The sequence below is a fragment of the Pipistrellus hanaki genome (assembly GCF_964339955.1).
Source record: "Pipistrellus hanaki genome assembly, chromosome: 18".
NCBI lineage: Eukaryota > Metazoa > Chordata > Mammalia > Chiroptera > Vespertilionidae > Pipistrellus > Pipistrellus hanaki.
Window position 1 is genome coordinate 3,987,795 of NC_140520.1, and position 25,633 is coordinate 4,013,427.

A 25,633-nucleotide genomic window follows, 5' to 3' on the forward strand; every position below is an offset into this window, starting at 1 on the left:
CCGGATGAGCTAACAGAAAGTTTTCTTTGGGCAGGCATGCATATTTTTATGTGAAAAGTCCAACAAAGGGCCCTGACTGGTGTGCTCAGTGGTTAGAGCACCAGTCCATGCACTGAAGGGTGGTGGATTCAATTTCTGGGTTGCAGATTCCTTCCCACCCAGGCTGGGATGCATGCGAGGCAACCAATTGATGTATCTCTCTCATATCTGTGTGTTCTCTCTCTCTCTCTCTCTCTCTCTCTCTCTCTCTGTCTCTGTCTCCCTCCTTCCTTTCCACTCTCTCAAAATCAATGGGGAAAACCCATCAAAGGTACAAAAATACAATCTGAGATATTTAATGAATACCTTCACTAAAATTACAAGTTGTGGAACTTAAACCTAAGATGCAAAACAACTGTGCTTAGAGCAACTGAGGACAATGGCACGCAGCCTGCATCACTCCTGTGCTCAGCGCCGGGGAGCATCGGACACGGATCACACGAAAAAAGGAATCTCCATTGCTCAGCAGAGCGTAAGGGAAGCTTACACAATACCCAACCTGCAGTGGGAGATTCTAGAATTCCCAGCTCCCAGGCCTAGGTGTGCCAAGTTTTGAGCTGCACTGATTCAGCAATATGTTTACTAGTACAACCTCTCACAGATACTGGTGACTACACAGCCTTCATGGCGCTCCTGAAGGAAAATTCTCATGGCCAGCACGATTGGGGAGGCAGAGCAGATTAAAAAAGCAAGTGAAAGAGAGACAGAGAGAGCCAACAAGATCAGTGGATTACATTCAGCATTATTTAACAAGTGATACACAAAACAAGCCAGCAAAAACAAAAGCCTTTTCAGTAGCCTTGGAAGCAGAAACAGTACTGTGTGATACAATTTACATCTACTGTTTTGCTGAAGTGAAATCTTGCATTCCTTAAAACCAGGAACAACTCCCTCCGAGGAGGGGGGTGGGGAAGGTGGGGGTGGGGGGAAGAAGCAACAACCTAGCATTTTATAGATGATCTTCTTATTCCCTTAGAAACCACAGCACGGCATGACCCTCAGAAAGAACATCACCAGCACTTTTCGCGGGCTCAAAGGAGTCCACTGCTGCCTAGAAAACACATCGACAATGCAATAAAATGTAATTGGGGCTGTAAAAAGTTTAGAGTTATGTATCGAACACTTACTGGTGTTTATAATGCCGACTTTAAGAGAGACCGGTTGTGGGCGAGGAAGGAGAATAAATTTATAAGACGATCGCTGTAAATATCCAGTAATACTCTATTGAGCGGGTTCGTCCAAGAGGCAGATTTCTCTAACTCGCTTTTCCACCTGGAAGGATCGGAAAGACTGCACAAGGAAGGGGCTTGGCTAATGTTTCTCAGCACAGACCCCACAGGCAGCAACACGCTTTAGAGCCCCCCTCCCTCTATCTGGAATTTTATGAGGACGATCAGGGTTCTCCAGTAGAAAAGCTGGAAAGGTCCTGCCCACAGCCTGACTGGTGCGGTCACCGAGCACATTCCTGCTCGTTTTCGCCCGGGGACGGGACAGTTTCTGTCCACCTACAAGACGAGACGCTCATGCGGTGGAGAGATCGCTCAGGCTTTGCCTACGACCTTACTATGCATTCATTCATGAACGGTGACTTCCGAGCAAAACTATACAGCCGATCCAAAGGATGCAGAAAGGCCAACGCGCCGGGCACCGAACGGGAGGAAAGTTACGGCGGCCGGACGTGAAGGTCCCATTCATCCGCGTTCCCGGGAGCCGGGGGCCCCCTCCCGCCCGGCTCCGCGAGCCAGCACCCGGCGGGCGGCCTCGGGGCGGCCAGGACCCGCGGACACGTCTGCAGAAGTTGCTGCCCGAGGAGCGGGGCCCGTCCACGAAGCACCGGGATCGCATTCCAAAGGGAAGGCAACCCGCCCGGCGCCGGGCGCAGCACCGCGGCTCGGGGGGACCCGACAGGCAGGCAAGGTCGGCTCCGCGCGGGCAGCGCCCCCAGGCTCCGGTCTGCCCAGCCCTGCTCCCCGATTTCTCCCACTCCGACTCCCCAACCCCCCCCCACCACCACCCCTCGAACCCCAGCAGCCCCCGGGCTCCCGCGCGGGCACCTCTCCGCCCGCGGCCAGCGGGGCAGCGCCCCCCGCCCTCCCCACATCGCCGCGCGCGAGGCCACCCCGCGGGGGGAAGGACGGCGCCCGCCTCGCGCGGGTCCACCCTCCGCTCCATTCCCACGCCCCACCCAGCACACCGTACCCCTCCCTCCACCGCCTTGGAGAGCCGTGTCCCCCCAGCACCTCCTCCCCGCCCGGACCGTGTCTCGCCGAGCCCGGGCGCCGCAGCCTTACCCGGACCCCGGCAGGCACACCCCGAGTATTGATAACTCCGACTCCAGCCGACCGGGTGACTCTGATGGGCGGCAGCGCGTTCACGACACTTTCGCGACGGCCGTAAAGGAGCGGCGGCGGCGGCGGCGGCGGGAGCGCGCCCGGGGGCGGGGCCTGGAGGCGGGGTCTGGAGGCGCGGGCGCGCGCGGCGCGGGGCCCGCCCCGTCTCCGTCCTGCCCGCAGGCGCCGGGCCCCGCAGGCCGCCTCCGCGGGCTCCGCCGGCGAGGTAGGCGGGAAGGGGGTGCGGGCGGCCCCGGGGGTGTGTGTCTGTCAGAGGCCGCGCGGCGGGAGCGGGGGCCCTCGTGGCGGCCGGGTCGGGGGCCGGGTCGGGGGGCCTCGGAGAACGGCTCTGAGGGACGCGCGCGGGGCTGGCGGGGGCCGCGGAGGGGGGCTCTGGGGGTGCGTGCGGGCCGGGGCTCAGGCCTCCGCGCCCCACCTTTCCGGCCCGGTCCTAGGTCTCCCCACCTTTTCCCTCCTCCCCCCTGTGCCCGCTGCCCCGCGCCGGGCCGGCCCCGCCTCCCGCATCCTCTCCGGGCGCCGGGCCAGCCGAGCCCTGGTCCGCATCCAAGCGCCCGCGCCCGGGAAGGCGGCGGTCTGGCGGGGCAGCTCCCCGGTTCGTGTGTTTCCGGCGGCCACGGGATCGTTTGCCCCGGTCCCACGGAAAGCCGGTGGAGTCTGCGTTCCCGTCGTCCCTCCGGGGCTCCGGTTCCTGGACAGGGGGGTGTCGGCCCGGGGACGGGGTGAAATGGAGATCTGTGGAGGCCGCTGTGCGGACGCGCAGCTCGGGCATCGGGGCTGCTGCCCGCAATTCTATCCTGGGGGGTGGGGGAGTGAGCCCAGCACTGACAGGTAAATGGCAAGGCTTTGTATCCACGGCACCGCTTTCCTGTAAGGTACGTGTGCAAAGCACACATGGTTTCTTTCCCAGATCCCCCAGAGGCAGTGCTGTCATTTGCAATGCATCCGATTCTCCCCCCAATTACCAGTGATGTTTGATCCAACTTATTTTAAAAGTTGCGTGATCGACTCTAGGATTGAACACCATTACAAGGATATTTCATGTGTCAGAAGTCCAACGTAGAGTTTAGAAAAATAATCATTTTTCTATTATGCTTTGGACCTGGTGGGTCTGTGTATCTCCAGGGCTTTCTGTCTTCACTTGGAACATCTAGAATTTTCTTTCTTGCCCTAGCCAGATTGGCTCAGTGGATGGAGCTTCGTCCTGAAGACCAAAGGGTTCCCGGGTTCGAGTCCCGGCAAGGGCATGTCCCTTGGTTGCAGGCTCCTTCCCAACCAAGCCCGTGCAGGAGGCAACCAGTCAATGTGTTTCTCTCACGTCAATATTTCTTTCTTTTCACCTTTCTCCCACTCTTTCTAAAATCAATGGAAAAAAATATCCTTAGGGAAGATTTTTTAAAAAAAAGGTTTATGAAAATAAAAGTAGAATTTTCTTATCGTTTCTCAGCAGTCACCACTTAAAGGAGACAGCATAAGAAATTCATCTTATTACCAGTGGCATTTCAACATTTATGAAAATTGTAGCTGCAGTTCTAATCCATGGATCACCAAAGAAAGCAGAGAACATAGGTGAGAGATGCAAGAACATTTTCTTAAACTCATCGTGCCACGTGAAGGTTGTTATTCCTGCATATTTTGGAGGATTTTAAAAGATTTCTTAAATTCTTTTTTAAAATATATTTTTATTGATTTCAGAGAGGAAGGAAGAGGGAAAGAGATAGAAACATCAATGATGGGAGAGAATCATTGGTTGGCTGCCTCCTGCACACCCCACACTGACCCCACCACCCGGGCATGTTCCCTGACCGTGAATTGAACCGTGACCTGATTCATAGGTGGACACTCAACCAGTGAGCCACACTGGCTGAGCAGGTTTCTTAAATTCTTAACCATTAAAATTCTTATTCTGCTTGGTTGGCAGCCATGCTTCCAGTTTTCAGTGTGAAAATACAAGGGCAATACTTATCTTCCCTAATCGGTGCGCTGACATTTCTGTTGTCAGCAAACTGGGCAACCATTTCAAGCCCTACTTCTCTAAATTGTCAGTGGAAACAACTGGAACTCTCAAAACCTAAGGACATACGAATCCAAGATGACTCTCGTATTCAAAGAATTAAGTGTTGTCATTTCCCATCCTTGTGGCTAGTTATGGTTGTATAAAATTGTCATTATTATATTTATGTTTACTGGGTTCAACTCTAAAGAAAAAACCTTTGAGATTGCTACTTTACAAGTCAGAATACTGTAACTCAGAGAAGCTAAATAACTTGCCTGAAATTATACAGCTGCAACATTACAAAGCTAAGATTTGCGCTTAGGTAATTCTGATAACACAGCTGCATTCTTTCCATTGCATCACAAAAAAATAGTGCTTTATCTTGCTTAATAAGCTATGATTCTTTTTTGCATTTTTGTATATCCTGTAGAGGAAACTTACTGTTTTTGTATTTTCTTTTATCCTTTCTGAGGTCAGTGAAAGGTGTCTAATATAAAAAAGGAACAGAGAATTGATATCTTAGACTTAAAATACTTATTTCTAGATGGTACAACATCATGAAACACACAAGTATCAACTCTATAGGGAAAATAACATATTAATAATCCTATAGCATAGCGTTCTGCCCATGAACAATATTGGTGCATTGACTAGAAATTGTATGTGTTTTAAATCATGTGGGTTTACCAATCTCTGATTTTCTTTGTGGTTTTCAGAATCTTCAAAAGGGGCAGGTTTGGGCAGATGTGAAGACTGATACTAAAACAGGTAATTCGTCTTTTATATTCTAAAAGAGGAACAAACTTTTATTGACCCCTCTGACAGTATATTATCCATATCACCTATTACATCTATTATCTCATTTAATTCTTCAATAAACCTCTGTGAAGCAAGTATTATTTTAGAACATTTAACAGTTCATTCTATAAGCTGCTGTTTATGTTCACAGTGTGTTAAGTTCTTTACTTGTGCTATGTCAGAGCAGTCCCGTAATAACATTCTAGCACAGTCCAATAGAACTTTTCCACAAGAATGGAAATGTACTATTTTCACTGTCCTATATGTCCTATACAGTAGACACGTGTGGCTTTTGAGTACTTGAAATGTCATTCATGTGACTGAGGAACTGAAATTAAAATTTTTATTTTAGTCAGTTGAAATTTTAAATAACCACCTGTGGTTACTAATTACTGTGTTGGACAGTGCAGCCTTTGCCAATAATATTACACCATTTCTCAAAGGAAGAACTGGTTCAGAGAAGTTAAGGAAGCTTGTCCAAGTTTGTACAATCTTATAAAGACAAGTGTTTGGACAAAAGACTGTTGTAGGAATGTTAATTTGGCAGTGCATATAATATGGATGGAGGGGAAGGAAGAATGTAGTTACAGAGAGAGAGTTGAAGCTCTGACCTGAGAACTGGTAGGAAGAATGGTTGCAAATGACTGGAGGTAGAATAAATAGCTTTGAGGTTACTTTGAGGTCTTGGAAATCTGTATAATCTGGCAAAATGATAATACTGTTTACTGAAACAGAAAAATTACGAACCTTTTTGGGGTTTGAGAGAATTTGGTTTGGGCTGTTTGTTCATTCATAAAATATTTATTGAGCAACGCCCTCTGCTGTGCGTAGATAGAGAAGTGGCGTCCCCATTAAGTGTTTTATCCACTTAAAGCACCCTCCTACGTTTTCCTGCTGTGGAGGAGAGGGAGCGGTAAGACAGGTGCAAATGCTCAGAGTCCTCTGAGGCCCCGGGCGCTTATTTCAGGTGCAAAGGGATTAGGGGAGGGGTTGTGGGTGGAAAACGGCTTTTGAGCTGGATGTTGAAGACTAGGAAGGATTTGGACATACTAAAGGGATCAAATGAGGAGGAGGCTATCCTTCTAGTAATGGCTGGACAAAGTGTTTTGAAAATCCATGTTGCCCTAACACCTAAATGCGGAATAAATTATATATTAGCCCTTTAGATGCGTAGCAGGTCTTACAGGAAAGAAAGGGAGATCCTCGGGGCCAAAAAGTCAAAGACAGAGCTGAGACCGGAGCAGTGAACTAGCAGTGCGTCTCCTTTGGGGGCGTTTGGCTGATCAGAAATGAAGCACAGCTGGGGGAGGGTGATAGGCTCCTCCCCTCGGCCCCCTTTACCCCCCCAAAGCAGAGAGAGAAAGTCATTTCCCTCTGACCTCCCAGGGGGTACAACTTCTGGAGGCGCCATTCACGTGGCAGTACCTGAGTTTACTCACGTCAATGGCACCTGTGTCTCAAGGGATGACTTTTCCATAAAAAGTAAAATGTTTCTACTTGAAATTGTACAACTCATGGCCTTGGACAAGCCCCTCCCCCCAAATTTAGCGAGAACCCTCAAAAATCTTCACAAGCTCAGTGAAGGGAGGAAAAAGACCTTGACAGAGGGAGGTCACCTAGAAACGCTGTTCTCACGCAGCTCCAGGTGGTGGAAGTGAAGGTACCAGAACAGACTGCTCATGGAGAACAGAAACTGTAACAGGGAGCAGCACCAGGTGTCAGACCCTGGTTCTCGAGTGCAGCTGAGAAAGGAATTCAGAGCCAAGCAACGCAAACACAAGTGAAGTTTATTTGGAAAGGCTCAGGCCGACAGCGTGAGCCGGGGAAGCAGTGAGAGGCTCGAACTCTGGAAACTGGTTACAGAGGGAAAGGCAGGTCCTTGGAGCTTAGGAGACAGAAAGGCAGAGGAAACACTCCTGGGGGAAGGAGAGGGGAAAGTTTTAGAGAGAGAGAGAGAGGGAGAGAGGGAGGGGGAGAGAGAGAGAGAGCGAGCCCGCGAGCACGGGCCTGCTGGTCCTTTGTCTTAGGGCTTTTCTCCAGAGGTCTCAGGGGAGGACCGCAGTAGAATGTTCTTCAGCTTTCCAGGTGTGTCTCCTGGGGGTTGTGGTCTGCACTGTTGGGCCAGCCCCGGGGCAGGGGCGTTAGTCATCCATCACAGCTGCTCCTGATGTCAGCCCTGGTCCTTGTTGCCCTGCCTGGCCTTGATACTTTCTGAGCCTGGAGCGGATACACAGCTGAGGCCTAGATATTCTCTTTCGTCTCTTTGGCCAGCGGGCCTGGGGCTTTGTTCCTAAGATGATTTGATGCGGGTCAGAACCTTGTTGTCTTGAAGGCTCAATGCTGATGGGAGTGGTCCTGCCAAGGGTTTGTCTGGGAGCCCTAGGAGGCCTGTCTCCAGCCCCGTTCCTCCTCCAGGGGAATGCCATGTCAGGGGAGGGTCTGACCATGACCTGCGATATGAAAGGTCGGGGGAGGGGGGGGGGTCTAAGGCCACCTGGGGGCGAGGTCCACCTGCAGTACTTGTCCTCCCAGTTCTGCCTGTAGCTGGATCTGCAGGGCTTTCTGCCTGGTGACCTTTTGTAGCAGGGCTCACGGCTCCTGCTCTGCCCACTCTGCTGGCTGTATCAGACCACCGGGCCCGCCTCGCCCAGAGTCAGGATTCAAACGGACATCCCTACCTGCACTGACAAGCCTGAAGCCAAGACATTATGGTGGCCTGGGTTGGTTCTGTGTCAGAGCGCCTAGCAGGAGACACACCTGGAAAGCTGAAGAACATTCTACTGCGGTCCATGGGGCACCCTCATCTCAGCCTTGAGGACACTCCCAGGCGAGCTCTTCCTCAAAAACCATAAACCCCCTGTGCAGGGGATGGCAGACCCAGCACATATGGTGCCGGACTCCTAAGGATTTTAGATTGCGATGATCGGAAACAAATTCAAATAACATTTAAAGAGATGGAAGGAGAAAAATGAAAGGTTTTAGAAGTACTGTAGCTCAAAAAAAAATTTTTTAATATATTTTATTGATTTTATATATACAGAGAGGAAGGGAGAGAGATAGTTAGAAACATCAATGAGAGAGAGTCATCGATCAGCTGCCTCTTGCACACCCCCCACTGGGGATATGCCCGCAACCAAGGTACATGCCCTTGACCGGAATCGAACCCGGGACCTTTCAGTCCCCAAGCCGACGCTCTAACCATTGAGCCAAACCGGTCCCGGCATGTAGCTCAAAATTTATAGAAATTGAGAATTATTGTCCCAGAAACTTACGCTGCGGAATTTAGGGAGGATTTGTCATGATGAAGAAAATTGGTGGAGTGGTAAGGACTGACAATGGAAAAGGACAGGAAAGAAGAGTATGGTAATTCAGACAGGAAATTGCTCAAGTCTATAATGATGGCTTTAAGAACAAAGGAAAAGAAACTTACTCGGCGAGATTTACATACACGCATTTAGCAATAAGTCAGATGACAGAGTAAGTGACAAGTATGAGTCAAAAATAGCTGAGATTTCATTATTTGGAAAGTTCAAGATGAGAGAGCTGAGCCCATCAGAAGACGGGTGGAGAGAAGAGTTGTAGTTTTTGCAAAGTTCCTGGGAAATGCTTAGTTTCAGCCCATTAAACTCTGAGAAGCTACTCCTCCAGACATGCAGTTATTTTCACACACATATGAGTAATTTCTTACCATTTGGAAGTACTTATATATTTATTATTTAAAAGTAAATGCATGAAGAGACCGTCATGTTTGCTGATTCACATCACTGACTCGTTATTTCCCAGCATCCTCTGTCTGGAATGGAAGGGAGAAAGTGGTGATGTGTGGGCTTTGTGTGTTTAGGTTCTCTTTCCCCCCCTCATGTAGGAGCTGGAATATAATGGTGGACAGAACAGTTGGTTCCTGCTCTCCCAGAACCTAAAGCTGAGTGAGGAAGATAAAACCAAACCAGCAAGCACCAGATAAGTGGCGTGAGTGTCCTGTGGGGAGTGGGGTGGGGGTGGGGGGAGGGGGTAAGAGGTGCTGTTGGGAACAAGGCAGGACACTCACTGAAGGACCGCAGTCCAGGCTTGGAGATGGATGAGTAGGTGCTGACTGGCGGTAGCGGGAGGGAGCGGGGAGGGCACTGCAGTCTACTTATCCAGACAGTACCATGTGCAGGAAGGTCTGAGGGGCCCAAGAGAGCTTGCCACATTCAAAGATCCGGAAGCAGTTTGCTGTGGCCCATAGCACAGCGACGGGTGGCAGGACGGAACTGCCTGAGTTTGACTCCTGTCTCTGCCTCCCCATGACCTCAGGCAGTTCTCGTAACCTCTATGTCTGTTGTGAGGAGTCAGTGAGGTCATGTATTACTGTGAAGTGCTTAGTAACATTGCCGACTCAGAGTCAACACTGTGTTTGCTTTTGTAATGATGGTGAAGGTGACGAGCAAGAAAGTGGGAGCAAAGAGAGTAGCCAGAGAGGAATACAAAAAGTGAGTAGAGACCAGACAGTACAGGGGCCTCCCAGACCGTGCTGAGGAGGAGGAGGTGTTTATAAGGGCATCGGGGGTGACCTGAGAGACTCTGTGGGAGGAGAAGGTGGTCGGATTGGTATTGGAGAATGAGAAGGTCACTCTGGCTTAGGGTGGAGTCTAGATTGGTTGTGGGCCAGTCCAGAGGAGGACCATTTAGTAGGTTATAATAACAAGCTGGCCGAGAAATGAGGGTGGTTTCGGTGGGGCAGTGGCAGTGCAGATGGAGAGAAGACCTAGATTTTAAGGAAATTTCGGAGGTGGGATAAACGGCACTTGGTACTTGATGTTGTGTGGAGAGATGGGAGGGAAAGGAGTCTGGACTTGGCGAGTGGGTGACTCTTCGCTTCATTTACTGAGAAGTCCAGGGAGAGCGGGTGTTAGGTGGTGAGGGGGTGGTTTCAGAAGGGGACCAGCTCAGGGTGCTAAGTCCAAGGTTGAGGGAGTGGACAGCGTAAGCAGAAAAGATGTGATTTGTGTGAATAATCTTGTCGGACTTGTGTTCTGCTTCAGAAGACCCGTCTGCGATGTGGTGGTTTCAGCAAGGCCTCAGTTTCCTGCCCTCAGCCCTGGTCATTTGGACGGCTGCTGCTTTCATATTTTCGTACATCACTGCCATCGTTCTGCACCATGTGGACCCTGCTTTGCCTTATATCAGGTCAGTGAAATGTATTCTATAGGTTACTTCTCATTCATATTTTAGCATCGAAGCCAAGTGGTAACGTCAGCATTTTGAAATTCAAATGTTACGTTTGCTTTGCAACTACAGGAGGAACATGACAGGGAAGGGTTCTTGGCTCCTCCTCCGTGCTGGAGAAATGTGGGGGCAGAGGGCTAAGATTCATTTGTGATACTTCAGTGCTTTGTCCTCCAAACCAGTATTCGAAATCGTCCCGGGAGATAGAATTGGAGTTACTCTAACCTTAAAATAAAAATGCTGAAGACAACAATAATAATATTGAAAGATCATAGTAATGACAAACATTTGTTGATTTACTTACGTGCAAGGTAATGTCCTAAGTATTCTTCAGTCTTAGATAAGTGGGTCCTTACAGCCACCCTTTGACTGCGACCCCCACGAGAGGAAAGGGGGTCCGTCCCGGAAGGTTAGGTTCCTGTCAGAGGCACAAGGCAGTTAATGACGGAACCGAGAACCAGTTTCACTGGACGGTTTGACTCTGGAGGCCACGCCCTTCCTTCTTAGGACATGTTGCCTACATCTTTCTGACACATTAAGTATCAACATTTATCGCAAATATTTTTGAAATTTCAAAATTGCTAATGAAGTACTCAATTTTTTGTATGTCCATAACCCTTCTTTTCAATTATAAAGGTAACGTGTGCTTGTTCTAACACATTTTAAACAATATCAAAGTGATTATAAAAACACAAAGTTGGCCTCCCTCTTCTAACCTCCCTTGAGTTCCTGCCTCCACACACGCGGTGAATGGGCTGGTGGATTGCCTTTCAGAGTTTGGCGCGTTCGGTGTTGGAGTTGTTTTATTTATTTGTTTACCTTCTGAAAAAGTAACCTTTTAAAGGATGATAAACTGAAAGGCTAAATGTATTTTTTTATATATATATAAATGGTATGATACAAAGAATATCAATCTTGGGGAAGATTTACAAAACAAAAAGATATTTTTTATTTAAGGTTCCAGTTCTAGGAATCTGATCATCACCAATGTTTACTGCTCTGCTAGGGGCGCGTGTGGTTGAAGGCAGCGGTTGCCAACCCGTGTCTGCGGCCCACTGGTGGTCCGTGAGGTCGAAAAGTTTAAGAAGCCAGTTCACACCGTAGTAACTTCAGGAGACACACAGAAAAGATTCACGAGGGTCCCTCAGCGTTTTTAGGACCCTTCGAGGACTTGTCCGCTTTCATTTGAAAGAGCTTTAATAGTCTAGAGGTCCCTGGAGTGCTCTCTCAGTTTCAGTTCCCTGATGGAACAGCATGTGATTTCCTGACCCAGAGTCCCCTGGACACTTCCTTTCCTGCCCCTGCCCTTCTGTCTTTCTTTTTCTCCCAGTGAACTTTGTATCACTGCCCTGGGGTCTTTCCCCAGCATGATAACATATTTAAACTCTTAAGCTCCTTTCCTTATATCTAAAACATGATTGTTAAGCTGGATCCTTTCTGTTCATAATGTTATGAGCACTTTTTAATGGTGTGTAATCACAAGCGTGGGCAGCCGCCGGGGTGGAGGGCTGTGCAGCCCGGGCGGGGGCAGGGCTGTTTGCATTGGGAGGCCAGTCTGTGTCACGTGTTCCAGAGCCAGGGAAGGAGCCCGCGCAGCCGGCGGCTTGGACCCGGAAGCTTTGGGTGACTTTTGGGGCCATCCGGAGCAAGAGCACCATTTGGAACTCGGCTTACAATTGTGTGTATTTTTCCTGATGATAAGGATAATACGCACACATCATTCTTGAAAACTTGAAAGTAGAAGGAACAACAGCAACAACAATACATGATCCCCACTCCCTGGACTTGATCAGAGAGGACAGAGGCTTTTGTTTCTGAAGATGCGTTTTGTTGTAGGAAGGAGCAGGCCTTCCAATGTACTTTTCATTAACGCAATCCAGATGCTCTCCCAGAAATGACTCTCCATTCCTTTCTCTCTCTTTTTTTTTTTAGAATAGTACTTTTTAAAAAATATAATTTTACTGATTTCAAAGAGGAATCAAAAGGGAGAGATAGAAACTTCAATGATGAGAAAGAATCATCAATCGGCTGCCTCTTGCACGCCCCCCATTGGGGATTGAGCCCACAACCAGGGCATGTGCTCTGACCTGAAACAAACCCTAACTTCCTGGTTCATGGGTTGTTACTCAACCACTGAGCCACACTGGCCAGGCTCCATTCCTTTTTTATTCCCATTACATTGTCTTAGTTGAGATCTTTAGTCTCTTTTCTACGTACTTCAATTCGAGACCAAAGAGCGTGTCTCTTTAATTTTTACAAGTAGTTAGAGGGAGGAGAGAGGAAGTAACATTTAATGGATCTCCTCTGTGCCTGCTACTCTGGTAGGTATTTCACATGCACTTTCAGTTCCTCACGGCCATCCGGTGAGGCCGGGAAGAGGGTAATAGCTCCATTTTGCAGACAACAGAACACACCCAAGGTTCCACAGTATTACCTGGTGGCAGTTCACCTGGATCTGTGTACACCACTCTGCCCTGAACGGCGGGCATTGCAGTGCATTGCAGCTGGTTGTGACAGAGGTGTGGACGGAATGCTGTGAGTCAGCATTCTGCCAGAGGGTTGGTCACAGCCATAGGGAGGTGGGGGCTCAAAACTGGCCTGGAATGGAAGCTCCAGGAAGCCAACGGCTTTGTCTCCTTTACTTACACCATATTCCTGTCCTAACATGCTGTCTGGCAGAGGGTAGATTCTTGATAAAGATTTTTTTTTGATTAATCATGAAATGATTAGCTGTAAATTGAGTTATAGGCAGAATCAAAAGCAATAACAACCCAGCCAGTGTGGCTCAGTAGTTGAGTGTTAAGCTATGAACTAGGAAGCCAGGCTTTGATTCCCGGTCAGGGCATATGCCCAGATTGCAGGCTCATTTCCCAGTAGGGGGCATGCAGGAGGCGGCTGATTGATGTTTCTATCTCTCTCTCCCTCTCCCTTCCTCTCTGAAATCTATAAGCATGTACTTTTTTTTTTTTTTTAAAGAACAATAACAAAAGACTTTTGAAAGGATCTTTGATATTAGAGAATATTCAGAGACAAATGATCATACTCCTTGAGTGATAAAAGTCAGTAACAACATTCTTACCATGCTTTTTAATTAATTTACATTGATTTCTAGTATGTGAAAAAGTAATTTAAGTGATATGATAAAAAGTGAACTAAACAAATATCGTGAGCTCAAATTGTCATGTCCTTATGTAATTATAAGAGTCGAACCCATAGATTTATGAGAAGATAAAGGACTTGAAGTAACCCCTGTTGTTTCTTATCCCTTAGAAGAAATACACGTGTAAATTTAGTGGTAGAAATACACACCATTTTTTTTTTTCTTTCAGTGACACTGGTACCGTCGCTCCAGAAAAGTGCCTGTTTGGGGCAATGTTAAATTTCGCTGCAGTTTTATGTAAGTAATGAAAATGTCTTAATGATAAAAAAAAAAATAGCAGCCAAATCACCCCTTTCTTCTTTAGACAATACTGTATTACTTGTTTTACTTTTTTAGTTACTATACTTAAGGGAATGTTATCACTAAATTATTGAACATAGATATGTTCCTTTTAAAAGAAAAACAATTTCTAGAAATGTTGAGTTATGGAAATAAATCTTTGAAAAAACTTACAGAGCTTTTAAACTACTCATTCAAATATAAGTTGTAAAGTATTGCCAAATATTCCTTGAGGCCTTAAGTGGATCTCTTAAGCAACCAGTGAGGACAAGAGCTGTCAACACACTGCAACTAACACCTACCACATGCCTTCAGGGTAAGTAATTTCGAAGTTTGAGGATAGCATGGTTTGATTTTTGAACAATACTCTAATGCCAAAAGAAGTTCTACGGTATTTTACATTCCTATTAATTTTTTTTAACCAAATTTTTATTAATGGTTTGCTAAAGAATTGCTTTTTCCACAATTGCAACTATTTGCATTCTTTCATAGAAAGTCAAAAATTAAAGTCAAGTAAATGTTTCAGCGTATGACTCGAGTTTTCAAGCACATATCTACAAAAGCATAGCTCTGCTGTGTTTTCTGTACTTTCGTGTTCTTTGGCAATGTTTTTGCAAGGGAAAGTCTGATTTAGCCCTTTCTTGACTAATAAGAAATAAAGGAAGATCTCTGATTCTGGATAGCAGTGACCTCCGCGAACTCTTTATTGGCAACTTTATTTCTCAGTTATTTTCGACCTGTTTTTTGGGTTTTCTCTCTCTCAGGCATTGCTACCATCTATGTGCGTTATAAGCAAGTTCAGGCTCTGAATCCCGAAGGGAGATACATCTCCAGGTTAAACAAGGCTGGCCTCGTACTTGGATTGCTGAGTTGCTTAGGACTTTCTCTGGTGGCAAATTTCCAGGTTTGTGTTCTAACCAACACAGGTATTTCTCCGAGGTACTTGAATGTACACGTGACCAGGAACACCTGGCGCACCCAGTTACATGCTGCTGTCGTTTCTTTGCCCTTGTTCACATAATACAATCCACTGCTTTGAAATCATTTGACCCTCTTAGAAACAGCTGCATTTACAGTTAGAAAATTTCGTTCTCATTAATCTGTTGACTAAATAGAAATTATCCTGTCATTTTAAGGATCTATAGGATTTTACTTACTAGACTCTTTATCACTACTTAATTGGAGATTACGCCAAGACCAGAGAGAATTGATATAAATTATAAGTGAGAATTACAGATTTAAACTTTTTAAAAAATATGCCTGACAAATTACACTCATTTTCTTCTTTGGCATTCTTGTTTAGATGCTCCCATTGATCACATGCACTCCTAGGTGCCCAGCCCTTAGGTGAGGAGGCAGAGGAAGGGTCTGTAGCTCTTTCAGCGTTTTCTCAGGAATTTTTAAAAAATATATTTTATTGATTTTTTTTACAGAGAGGAAGGGAGAGGGAAAGAGTTGGAAACATCAATGAGAGAGAAACATTGATCAGCTGCCTCCTGCACACCTCCCAGTGGAGATGTGTCCGCAACCAAGGTACATGCCCTTGACCGGAATTGAACCCGGGAACCTTCAGTCCTCAGGCCAATGCTCTATCCACTGAGCCAAACCAGTCAGGGCTCTCAGGAATTCTTAACGTTAAAGTACCAGTCAGCTGTCACCAAACGTTTGCAAACTCCCCACATTTCTTTCAGATAAGGCTTTGGTACTACCAGTTGTATCCTGGGCCTGTGGTGCCTTTTGATTAATCTCTCTACAGCCTTTAAACTTTCCATTTAGACATTTGATAACCTAGTTAGACATTTAATAGCTAGTCAGACAAATGCACACATTGTAGCTCAATTTGGTAGGAGCGTCATTCCTACACTGAAAGGTCAATCAGGGCATATATCTCCGTTGCTGGTTCAATTCCCAGTCGGTTGGGGTATTACCTCCAGTGCTGGCCCAGGCTCAGGCTCGTCCCCGGCCACCTGCCACTTTGCGAATTACTATACCCTTGAGGGATGTCGGACTGCCGCTTTCGGGGGCTGTCAGCCTGGCTTGGGGGGAGCGGGCTGAAACTGACAGTCCGACATCCCCCAAGGGGGTCCCAGATTGCGAGAGGGCACAGGCCAGGCTGAGGGACCCCACCGGTGCACGGATTCATGCACTGGGCCTGTAGTGTTAATCATTAACCAGCAAAACATGTGGTAAGTGTACTCAGTGCCAACTTTCTCTCTAGGTAAAGTTTATCCTCAGGGAAATTTGGAAGAGAGAAGTAGGCAGAAATCTATGTTCATTTCCTAGAGCTACCCCAACGAAACACCACAAACCAGTTTAATATACTTCTATTCTAATTAGAAATAGAATGTGCTCCATTCTTTATTTTTGCTTTTTAGTTCACAGGATTTTGTTGATAGGACTGTGTACTGACCACTGGGGCACTGATCCGGCTGGGTCTGTATTTAGCTTCATTAGTATAGTGAGAATATTTTTAAGGAGAAAATTTTATCTATTTTCCTGTTCTTAGCCCTATAATAATTAATTTCATTTTTTGTGTATCGTTTTTTAGCCTTAAGCCATAGATATAGATATAAATCCACCTCATTATGAACTAAGAAAATATTACCATTTTGTATTACATTCTGTGGGCGCTGAGTGTCGTTTTTATCTTTGTTATACAAAGTGGTAATGACAATACATTTTTTCTCTTCTTAGTGCACATAACTTATTGCCAGGTTTAGCACCAAAACCACATTGAAGTCATCCTTTCACTCTCCAAACGAAAACCAATGACTTTGGCAAATAAGTTGTTATATTTTATTTCTTTATTCTAGAAACTTTCTACATCTTCAGCCTAGAACATTGGCCTCTGTGTTTGTGCATTAGCGCCTGATTGGGAAATGTGGGCACCAGGCCTGGCCTGTCTGCTCCCTCCGTCAGACCCTCTGTGCCAAGCATTGCACTTCCTCGACCAGGTGAAGCACAGCATCAGTTCAGAAAAACAGACTGGTGTAAAGGGAGACTTTTGACTGTAGAATTCTTAGAGAGCTATTGTCATCATGTTTTAGGCAGAGTGTATTACAGTAAAAAGTAAAATGTAAGAGATACTGGTAAGAAGAGGAAGGTAGCCCTGGATGGTGTGGCTCAGTCGGTTGAGTGTTGTCTCCTGCACCAAAAGGTTGCTGCCAGTTCGGTTCAGTTCCTTGCCAGGGCACATGCCTGGGTTGCAGGCTCCATCCCTGGTCGGGGGCGTACTCATTTCTAAAGTTTATTATTTATTGTTTGCGCTGCTTCACTTGAATGTAAACTGTGAGGGCCAGATTTTTTTTCTTTTTTTTCTTTTTTTACTAATATATCTGAGTACTAAACAGTGCTGACATAGAAGAGGCACCTAAATAAACAAACATATTAAATGGATAAGTAATTCCATCCCTACTGCCTGTGATAGAATTTGAATTATTATAATCCACAGGTTTATGCTGAACATTATGAAAGAAAATCGCCTCCGGAAGTAATTTGTACAATCTGCAGGGCTTTTCTACTCTGTGAATGTCCTATTGACATTGCTGGCTTGTGGCTTAAATACTGTATTGGCAATATGTGTTCAGTCTCTTTTATTTTCTTCTTTCTGCCTCTCAGAAAACAGCCTTTTTTGCCGTCCATATATGTGGAGCTGTTCTCACCTTCGGTATGGGCTCGTTGTATATGTTTGTCCAGACCGCCCTTTCCTACCTGATGCAGCCCAAAATCCACGGCAAGCAGGTCTTCTGGGTCAGACTGCTGCTGGTCATCTGGTGCGCAGTGAGCGCGTTTAGCAGTATCCTTTGCTCTAAGATGTGGCTGCTCTCAGAGGGAATTGAATAACAGAATCTAAGTGACCACTGTTGGCATACTGTCAGCAGTCCTGTGGACAGTGAGGTTCTTGGAACAGTAACCCCAAATTCTAGGATTTGAAACATGTAATTCAAATCTTACACAGGAACTCAGTAACTGAACTGGGAACAAAGATAATGTTTAGAGTAATCATGCTCACTTCAGAGATGTTATGATGAGTTAATGATGGAGCAGAAGCTGGTGATAGAAGTGCCCAGTTACTAACAAAGGGGGTTGACGATGCGAGCCACGTCATAGTGCACTCTGGGCATGTGTACCAGGAAGTCTTTAAGAAGATGGGTTTAGACCTTGGAAACGCATATATGTGTGATCCTCTTGGACCTTTAAAGCCATGTTGTTGTTGTTTTTTTTAAATTAATTTCTTTATTGATTAAGGTATCACATATTTGTCCTCAACCCCCCACCCCTCTCTCACGCCCCCACCCCCGCCATGTTGGTTTTGAATCTAATTTAAACTTACAGCTCCTCTCTGAGAATCTTCCTTGACCGGCCTTCCTCATAGTGCTGACTTGCTCCTCACTCCTGTACAGTGGCCATTTTGGCTCAGATATAGTACAGAAGCTCCACTGGAACCCCGAGGATAAAGTAAGAATGTAGTCTTAAAAAACATAGTTTTGTATTAAAGATGACTATTTTGATAGCGTGTTTTTCATTTCATCACTAATGAGAAAACATTTTCAGTAGAAGAATTAGTTATTAAGTTGCATTTAAAGAAATGTCTCTTTAAATGCACATTCTGCTTAATCAGTTATTAAGGTTATTTTCAATATATGAAAGGGTTTATGTAGCATCCTCCGTATTCTCCTGTCACCTGTGGTCTGTGGGCATTTTCAAGATATGAAGGAAATTGTGATAGCAAAGAGTTTTCTCAGAAATGGACTCCTCACAATCAGGATACAGTATGCAGTGTACCCAGCTGAGAGCTTTTATTATTAGAATACTTGTTTTCTGAATTGAAAACATGTCTTTGCCCACCTTTTGTTGCCTGGAAGTATATTATTATGGACTCTGCATTTGGATTCAAATATAGTGGGTACCTGTATAGAGATAGCAACTTTGATCCCGAGAAAAAAGGAGGAGGGAGATATACTAAATAGATAACATGAGTTCATCTCTTTTCACAAACCTCTCAGTGGCATTTTACTTTAAATTTTTTTACCAAGCATCAGTCTTATTAGGACATGTTTATGGAAATGAATGAATAAAATAATTTGCTAGATTTTCTGAAGTATAATCCATAAACTACTTAAAGCTTTAAAATAGCACTAAGTTTATCATGAGCATTGTTTACTTAAGGGTGTTTGTTTGTTTTATGAATCTTTGGTTTTGGGAAAGGCCAAAATTTCTTGATTCGAGTAGAAGTTCTCTCTTAGTCATTCAAATGGAACTTTATGTGTTCTAGATAAAACCGTGATGATAGCTAGATCATTTAAGAGGACTTTTCCAATGCCTGCCTTGAATGCTCAAGATATGTTAAAAAAAAAAAAAAGTGAGGGTTTATAAATATTATGGGTTTTTTATTTGACAGAAATTATAGACCATTTGTCCGAAATTTCACAGAATTCTTCTTTTTTTTTTTCATTGTCACTCAAGGGCTATGTGCTTCACATGATCACTACCGCGGCAGAATGGTCGATGTCATGTTCCTTCTTTGGTTTTTTCCTGACTTATATCCGTGATTTTCAGGTAAGGAGACATAGGATTAGATTTCTGTGGTCAGACTTCCTTTCACATGGGGTACGAGAACTTTCTGAAGGCTAGTCTCTAACCTTTCGAAATGAACTTCCTAAGCAGTGATGGCAGAAGAGGAACTTTTCACAGGATTGTTTCTGTGTTTGCGCAAGTCATGTATTACTGGCAAGATTCAGTTTTGAAATCGGGTTGCAAAACAATCACATTGAGAAATTCTTTGACAGAATTTTCATCCACTCTGCCTCCATGAACGTTGGCCATCCTTAACATTTAGATTTACTGATTCTTCATAGAAATGAAAGAAAAATGAAGATCTGAATAGAGAAACTTGATCTTCTCAGCTCTCAACACTACCAATATCTTTGGCATTTCAATAGCTGTCTCATTCCTCTTACTCATTATAATTGATTTATATTCCTAATCCCAAAAGATATTCCTCAGAACATATTGAGGATGTGACCTGTCATTAGGAGCAAACTTCTGTAAGTATTTTTCTTTTTTTGTTCCAGAAAATTTCTTTGCGGGTGGAAACCAATTTACATGGATTAACCCTCTATGACACTATTCCTTGTCCTATTAACAACGAGCAAACACACCTACTTTCCAGAGATGTATGATGAAAAGATGAAATATTTATTCGATGATTATGATTCTCAGGGATTGGGAAAACATTCATAAGTTACTACTGCTCTGAAATTTTCCACCAATTAATCAAGGCTGACATTGATGGGTCCTGATAACCAAGAATCATGAAGTAAGCCATTTTCTAAATTATTTCAAGGGATATCTTCAAGAGGATCATGTAAAACCATTCTGCCTATACTTTTTTTATTCCAGGAAATAAAACCAAAGGACGATAGCACTAGGTTTTTCTCCCCTACTTTAAGTGAAACACCACAAGTGCACTGAGCCATCTGCAGAATCCAGCATTTCACGTTTTAGAAATTATTGAAAAGCATGTTTTGTTTGGAGCACTTATGCAAGACATTTCCCAGGACACCAAGTAATCAGCATTGCTCAGCAGCTCCTTTCAAATTGGGTTTTGTGGTAATACTAACCCTTTGCACTCCGAACCATTCTGGACATTGGCTACCAGCTACTCTCGACGCTACTTTGCGGCGGAAACGTGCATTTACAGACCCTCGTATTATTTAGTATAATTTTGGAACCAAGTAACGTATTATAATGATATTGGACTTATAAGAATTGGGTGACATCGAGGAATGTATATTTGCAAAAAAAACCAGTATTTTATTGTTTATAATTTTGTACAGTATGATAAGTTTTGAAACACTCCCCAATATGCATTGCAGGCTGATTAGTGCATGTTTGACAGTAATAAGTGGTTTGACGCCTGTCTCAAAAAGTTGCGTTGAAATAACTCAATTCCCCGTAATCACTAATAAACTGCAATGTCCCCTGAGAGGGGACATCCGAGTGATATGCTAGAATTCAGATGTCCCCTGAGAGGGGACAGCGGAGTGCAAAAGGCTAATACATTTCTTATAGTCTTTAAAAAAATTTTTTTCCCCTGGAATTCACCAATGAAGGGAAGCAGACCTGAATTCATGGACTGTCGGTGCTTAGTTTTGCACGAGAGATGGTAGTGGTATTGGATTGATTCCTGCCACAAGGCCAGATATTATGCTAACTGGTCTGTCATACATGGTTATCATTTCATGAAACTTAGTCTCTGACAGGAGATTTTAATCAAAACTGGGAAGCAGCTGTAGTTAAATTTACTCCAATCATGTTCTGCATAAAACAAAGGTTAGTGTTCATTCATGAGTCTGAGAACTTTGTGAATAACAGCAGATATCATTAATAATAGTTACCTTAAACTACAGTCAAGAACTTTTTAGATTTTTCTTTATAGCAAATTATAATTACTTGTAAAAGTAGCCTTGAGTAGGCAAATATTGAACCTTTTTACTGGGATGTGATGTTTGTAGAAGTCAGATTCTAAAGAACAAACAGCAACTTGAAAAAACTAGGTATAAAATAATTGTGATACATCTCTGTGGTCATGGCACGTGATCGGACAGCTTATACCAAAATTTCTAGCTATGTAGATAAAGAATGAATTATAGCCCAGCCCGCATAGCTCAGTGGTTGAGGGTTGACCTATGAACCAGGAGGTCCCAGTTCTAGTCCTGGTTCGATTCCCGGTCAGGGCATATGCCCAGGTTGCAGACTCGATCCTCATTGTGAGTCATGCAGGAGGCAGCCAATCAATGATTCTCTTTCATCATTGATGTTTCTATCTCGTGTTCCCTCTCCCTTCCTTTCTGAACTCAATAAAAATATATTTTTTTTAAAAAAAGAATGATTTACAGATTCCAAATAAAATTTGGAAGGAGAAAACGCTCACCTGGAAGATGACACTGACAAACTGGTTTGCAAAAGAATGCTTGAAGAAGATTAACAAGCTTTATCTTTTTAGAAGAAATGGGTCTACTGCCAGAATAAAAGATGGTGAGAACAAATTTAAAGTGTAAAAGAAAGCAATTTAAGGGGAAATGGTTACATGGTGGAAACAGAGCTTGATCATGAATAAGTTGCTAGAGTGGGACTAAATAATATTTCTAAAGACTTCTGGACTAAGAATAAAATACTGTTTATGTATATCAAGCAGCAGTGAAAAGGGGAGACATTTCAATAAACTGATTGATTGGTATGTGAAAAAAATATGGGTACAAAGTATAATTTTTATTATATCTCTGCAAATCATAGTGCAACCACACATGGGATACAACATCCAGTCCTGATTGTTCTATATCAAGGAAACTATAATTCAGTTATGGAGATCACAGTATGGTGAGGGGAAAATTGATAGAATCAAAGTTAATAAAATTATAAGTTATGTGTGGATAAGATGGCACAGAGAAGAATGTAGACTTGTATGTCATACTAGATTATCAGGCTTAGAGATACACATAGCACATTAAAGAAATTATTTTAAAACAAAAATATTAGTTTGATGGTGTTTTAATTCTTTTACTTTTAGAAAACTATAGATCCAATAACTCAGCCTCCACTCTAGGGATGTGAAAAAGGAACGGCAGCCCTTTTCTGGAGATAACATTTGTTTTCACAATTACTCTTCTTTTATAAAAAAATATCCAGCGTTGAGTAAGAAATTAGAAGACGTGCAAGGAAGCAGGAAAATTTGATCCATAGAGGAACAGTCAATGAAAGCAAACTCAGAGATTTCCTAGCTGCTACAATTACCAAATGTAGTTAACCATGATAAAAGTGCTGACGGATCTAGTAAAAAGGGTAGAAAACTTGCATCAAAAGATGGGGACTTTCAACAGACATGAGAACTTTGAAAAAGAAGAAAAAATTCTACAGTTGGATATGACAGTTACACATAGAAAAAAGGACCAATAAACTTGAAGATAAGGCATTTGAAAGTATAAAACTGATATTGACCAATGTCACCCAATAAATTCAATAAGAAAAAAAATTTGAGGAGAAAAGTGCAAATTAAAATCCAATATATGAGTTTTGAAGGCAAAATCAAATGGCCTTCCATTTTATAATTGAGTTTCAGGAGAGGATAAAGAGAATGGTACAGAAGAAATGCTGGAAGAATATTGACTGAAAACTTCCAAAACTGATGGTAAGAGAAATTCAAGTGAGTTTTTCAAAATGATTAAAATGGATGAACCCTAGCAAGACCAGTACATGGGTTTAATAGTATTCCACCAAAAGTCATGTTCATCCAGACATTCAAGATGTGATTGTATTTGAAAATAAGAGTATTTGCAGATGGAATTAGTTATGCTGAGCTCATACTAGATCAGGATTAGCCTTACATTCAATGACTAGTGTCCTTATAAAAAGACCACATTGTGACACAAATAGAGAAGACAAAGTGAAGACAGGCAGAGATTGGAGAATGTGGCCTCAAGCTGAAGAATGCCAAAGATTGCCAGCAACCAGAAACTAGGGAGGAGTCTCCAATAGCCTATAAAGAAAGCCTTGATTTTGGATTTCTATCTTCCAGAAATGTGAGGATAACTTTGTTGTTTCAGGCCACCCAGTTTATGAGAATGTATTAGGACAGTCTAGGAAACTTAAAAGACTGATCAAGAAGAAAAGACAAAATACAAATTATTATTACCTGAAATGAAAAGAGGAACATCATTATTTGGCCGTTTGACATTGAAGGTAATAATAAGAGCATGTTATGGACAACTTTATGCCAACAAATTCAACAACTCAGATGAAATGGACAAGTATCTTTGGAAATATACCTTGTCAAAAGTGATGCATAAAGAAAAGATCCAAAAATAGCCTCATATTTATTACGGTATGAAATTTGTAATCTCACACAAAGAGGAAGGAAGAAAAAAGGAAGATTTAAATCCTGATTACCTCACAGGTGAAATATTTAAGTTAGTAATACCAAGTTCTACACAAATTCTTTCAAGAAATAAAGATGAAAACTTTTCAGCTTGTTTTATGAGTCTGGTACACACCAGTAGCACAACTTGACAAATATGAGAAAAGAAAAAGATTCATGTCCTACATGAACACTAATGCAAAAACACTTAATAAAATAATAGAAAATAGAACTTAGCAATTGGGGGGGGGAGGGAAATGATATAGTGAGACCAGGTGGAATTTTATCCTAGCAATATAATTAATCAGCTTAACATAAAAGAGGAAAATCAGAACAAAAAAATTACAAAAGGGAAAACTCGTGATAAAAACTCCCACCAAACCAGAAACAAAAAAGAATCCCACCACTTAATAATGGGCAACTATAAAAATCTATATGTTTAATGGTTTGATATTAAATCCATTTCTCCTCTAATTTAAAAAAAAGGCAAAGATAATCTTTGCCTTCTATTCATTGTTGCAATAGAAGTCCTACTCAGTATAATGAGAATAAAAAAGAAAGGGAAAAAATGTTTACAAAAACCCTATGCAGTTTAAAAACTAATTTTGGGCCAATAAGTGAGCAATAAGGAATTGAAAAAGTAAAAAGACTTGACAAAACCAAAGGAACAAAATAATTATATAATGACTGGCATCCCCCTTCTCTCCCCCCCCCCCCCAACAAAAAACACAAAAACAGATCTACCAGTTACCTGTAAAAGAATTTAAAATAATTATTTTAAAATAGTACACAGACTTTCAAGTTAACACAAACAGCTCAATGAACTCAGGAATTAATACATAAACAAAATGAAGTTCAACAAAGACATTATTTTTTTAAAAAACCAAATAAAAATGTTGAAGCTAAAGAATACAATGAATGTAATGAAAATTTCTATAGAGAGCCTCAACAACAGACTTAATCAGAAGAAAGAATCTGTGAAGTTGAATCCACATCTCTTTAAATTATTCCAGTCAGAGCCCTAGCCGTTTTGGTTCAATTGATAGAGCATTGGCCCTTGGACTGAAAGGTCCTGGGTTCAATTCCTGTTAAGGGCACGTACCTGGGTTGTAGGCTCAATTCTCTGCCCTGGTCATGGGAACTGTGGAAGACAACCAATCATTATATCTCACATCAATGTTTCTCTTTCATGTCTCTCCCTGTTCCTCCCACTCTTTGTAAATATCAATGAAAATATATTCTCAGGAGAAGATTAACAACAAGCAATAAATTTTTAAAAATTACCCAGTCAAGAGAAGAAAAACAAGAATAAACAAAAGATTGAAGATAGTCTACCATATTATGGGACATCATCATAAGAAAAAATCACTCATGGGAGTCCCAGAAGATAAAAGAGCAAGGTGCAGAATGCTCATTTAATGAAACAATCATTGAAAATTTCCCAAATTGGGTGAGATACTGGTATCCAGGTACATGAATTATGAAGGTCCATAAACAAAGAGATCTTCAAGACATATTACAAGCAACTCTCAAAAATAAAAAATAAAGTTACATAGTTATTGTACTATTACTATATTCCCTATGTTGTACTTTACATTCCTGTGACTTTTTATAACTGCCCATTTGCACACTTTAATCCTCCCCCTTTTTCATCTATTCCTCTAACTTTCTTACCATCTGGCAGCCATCACTTTGTTCTCTGCAACCATGAGTTTGTTTATGTTTGGTTCGTTTGTTTATTTGGTTTTTTAGATTCCCCATATAAGTGAAATCATATGTTGCAAATGACATGATCTGATATATGAAAAACCCTGAACTTCAAGGAACTGCTAGAGCTAATCAACAAATCAGGAAATTACAGGATAAAAATTCAACATATAAAAATCAGA

General features: G+C 43.1%; 2 protein-coding genes across 7 annotated transcripts in view; one reads left to right on the forward strand and one right to left on the reverse strand.

Moving 5' to 3' along the window:
* The window catches only part of CEPT1 (choline/ethanolamine phosphotransferase 1), a 30,242-nt gene extending 27,814 nt beyond the window's left edge, over nucleotides 1-2,428 (reverse strand). The window contains exon 1 of one of the 2 annotated variants that reach the window (XM_084866248.1): nucleotides 2,331-2,428. The gene's annotated coding sequence lies outside the window, so the exon portion shown is untranslated. The remainder of the gene's footprint in view (nucleotides 1-2,330) is intronic. The other variant, XM_084866249.1, reaches the window with a different exon arrangement.
* Nucleotides 2,429-2,478: 50 nt separating this feature from the next.
* On the forward strand, nucleotides 2,479-21,706 carry DRAM2 (DNA damage regulated autophagy modulator 2). Of its 5 annotated transcripts, none has more exons than XM_084866282.1 (12): nucleotides 2,479-2,595; nucleotides 3,835-3,956; nucleotides 5,100-5,151; nucleotides 9,047-9,150; nucleotides 10,206-10,350; nucleotides 13,719-13,786; nucleotides 14,593-14,732; nucleotides 17,447-17,624; nucleotides 18,204-18,286; nucleotides 19,295-19,387; nucleotides 19,903-20,807; nucleotides 20,850-21,706. In XM_084866282.1, exons 5-11 carry the CDS (start codon nucleotides 10,220-10,222, stop codon nucleotides 20,008-20,010), a joined length of 801 nt encoding a protein of 266 aa, XP_084722408.1. In that variant the 5' UTR covers nucleotides 2,479-2,595; nucleotides 3,835-3,956; nucleotides 5,100-5,151; nucleotides 9,047-9,150; nucleotides 10,206-10,219; the 3' UTR covers nucleotides 20,011-20,807; nucleotides 20,850-21,706. The 5 variants fall into 5 exon arrangements, with proteins under 5 accessions (XP_084722408.1, XP_084722409.1, XP_084722412.1 ...); XM_084866283.1 differs by having other exon boundaries at nucleotides 19,903-20,437; nucleotides 20,876-21,706; XM_084866284.1 differs by having other exon boundaries at nucleotides 2,494-2,595; nucleotides 3,838-3,956.
* Nucleotides 21,707-25,633: the final 3,927 nt, after the last annotated feature.

Excerpts from the sequence above, each read along its gene's own strand:
- DRAM2 (XM_084866282.1), top strand. The coding sequence starts at position 10,220 with ATGTGGTGGTTTCAGCAAGGCCTCAGTTTCCTGCCCTCAGCCCTGGTC. Across the intron at positions 10,351-13,718 it reads CCTGCTTTGCCTTATATCAG|TGACACTGGTACCGTCGCTC; the intron begins GTCAGTGAAATG and ends TTTTTCTTTCAG. Across the intron at positions 18,287-19,294 it reads ACTGGAACCCCGAGGATAAA|GGCTATGTGCTTCACATGAT; the intron begins GTAAGAATGTAG and ends TTGTCACTCAAG.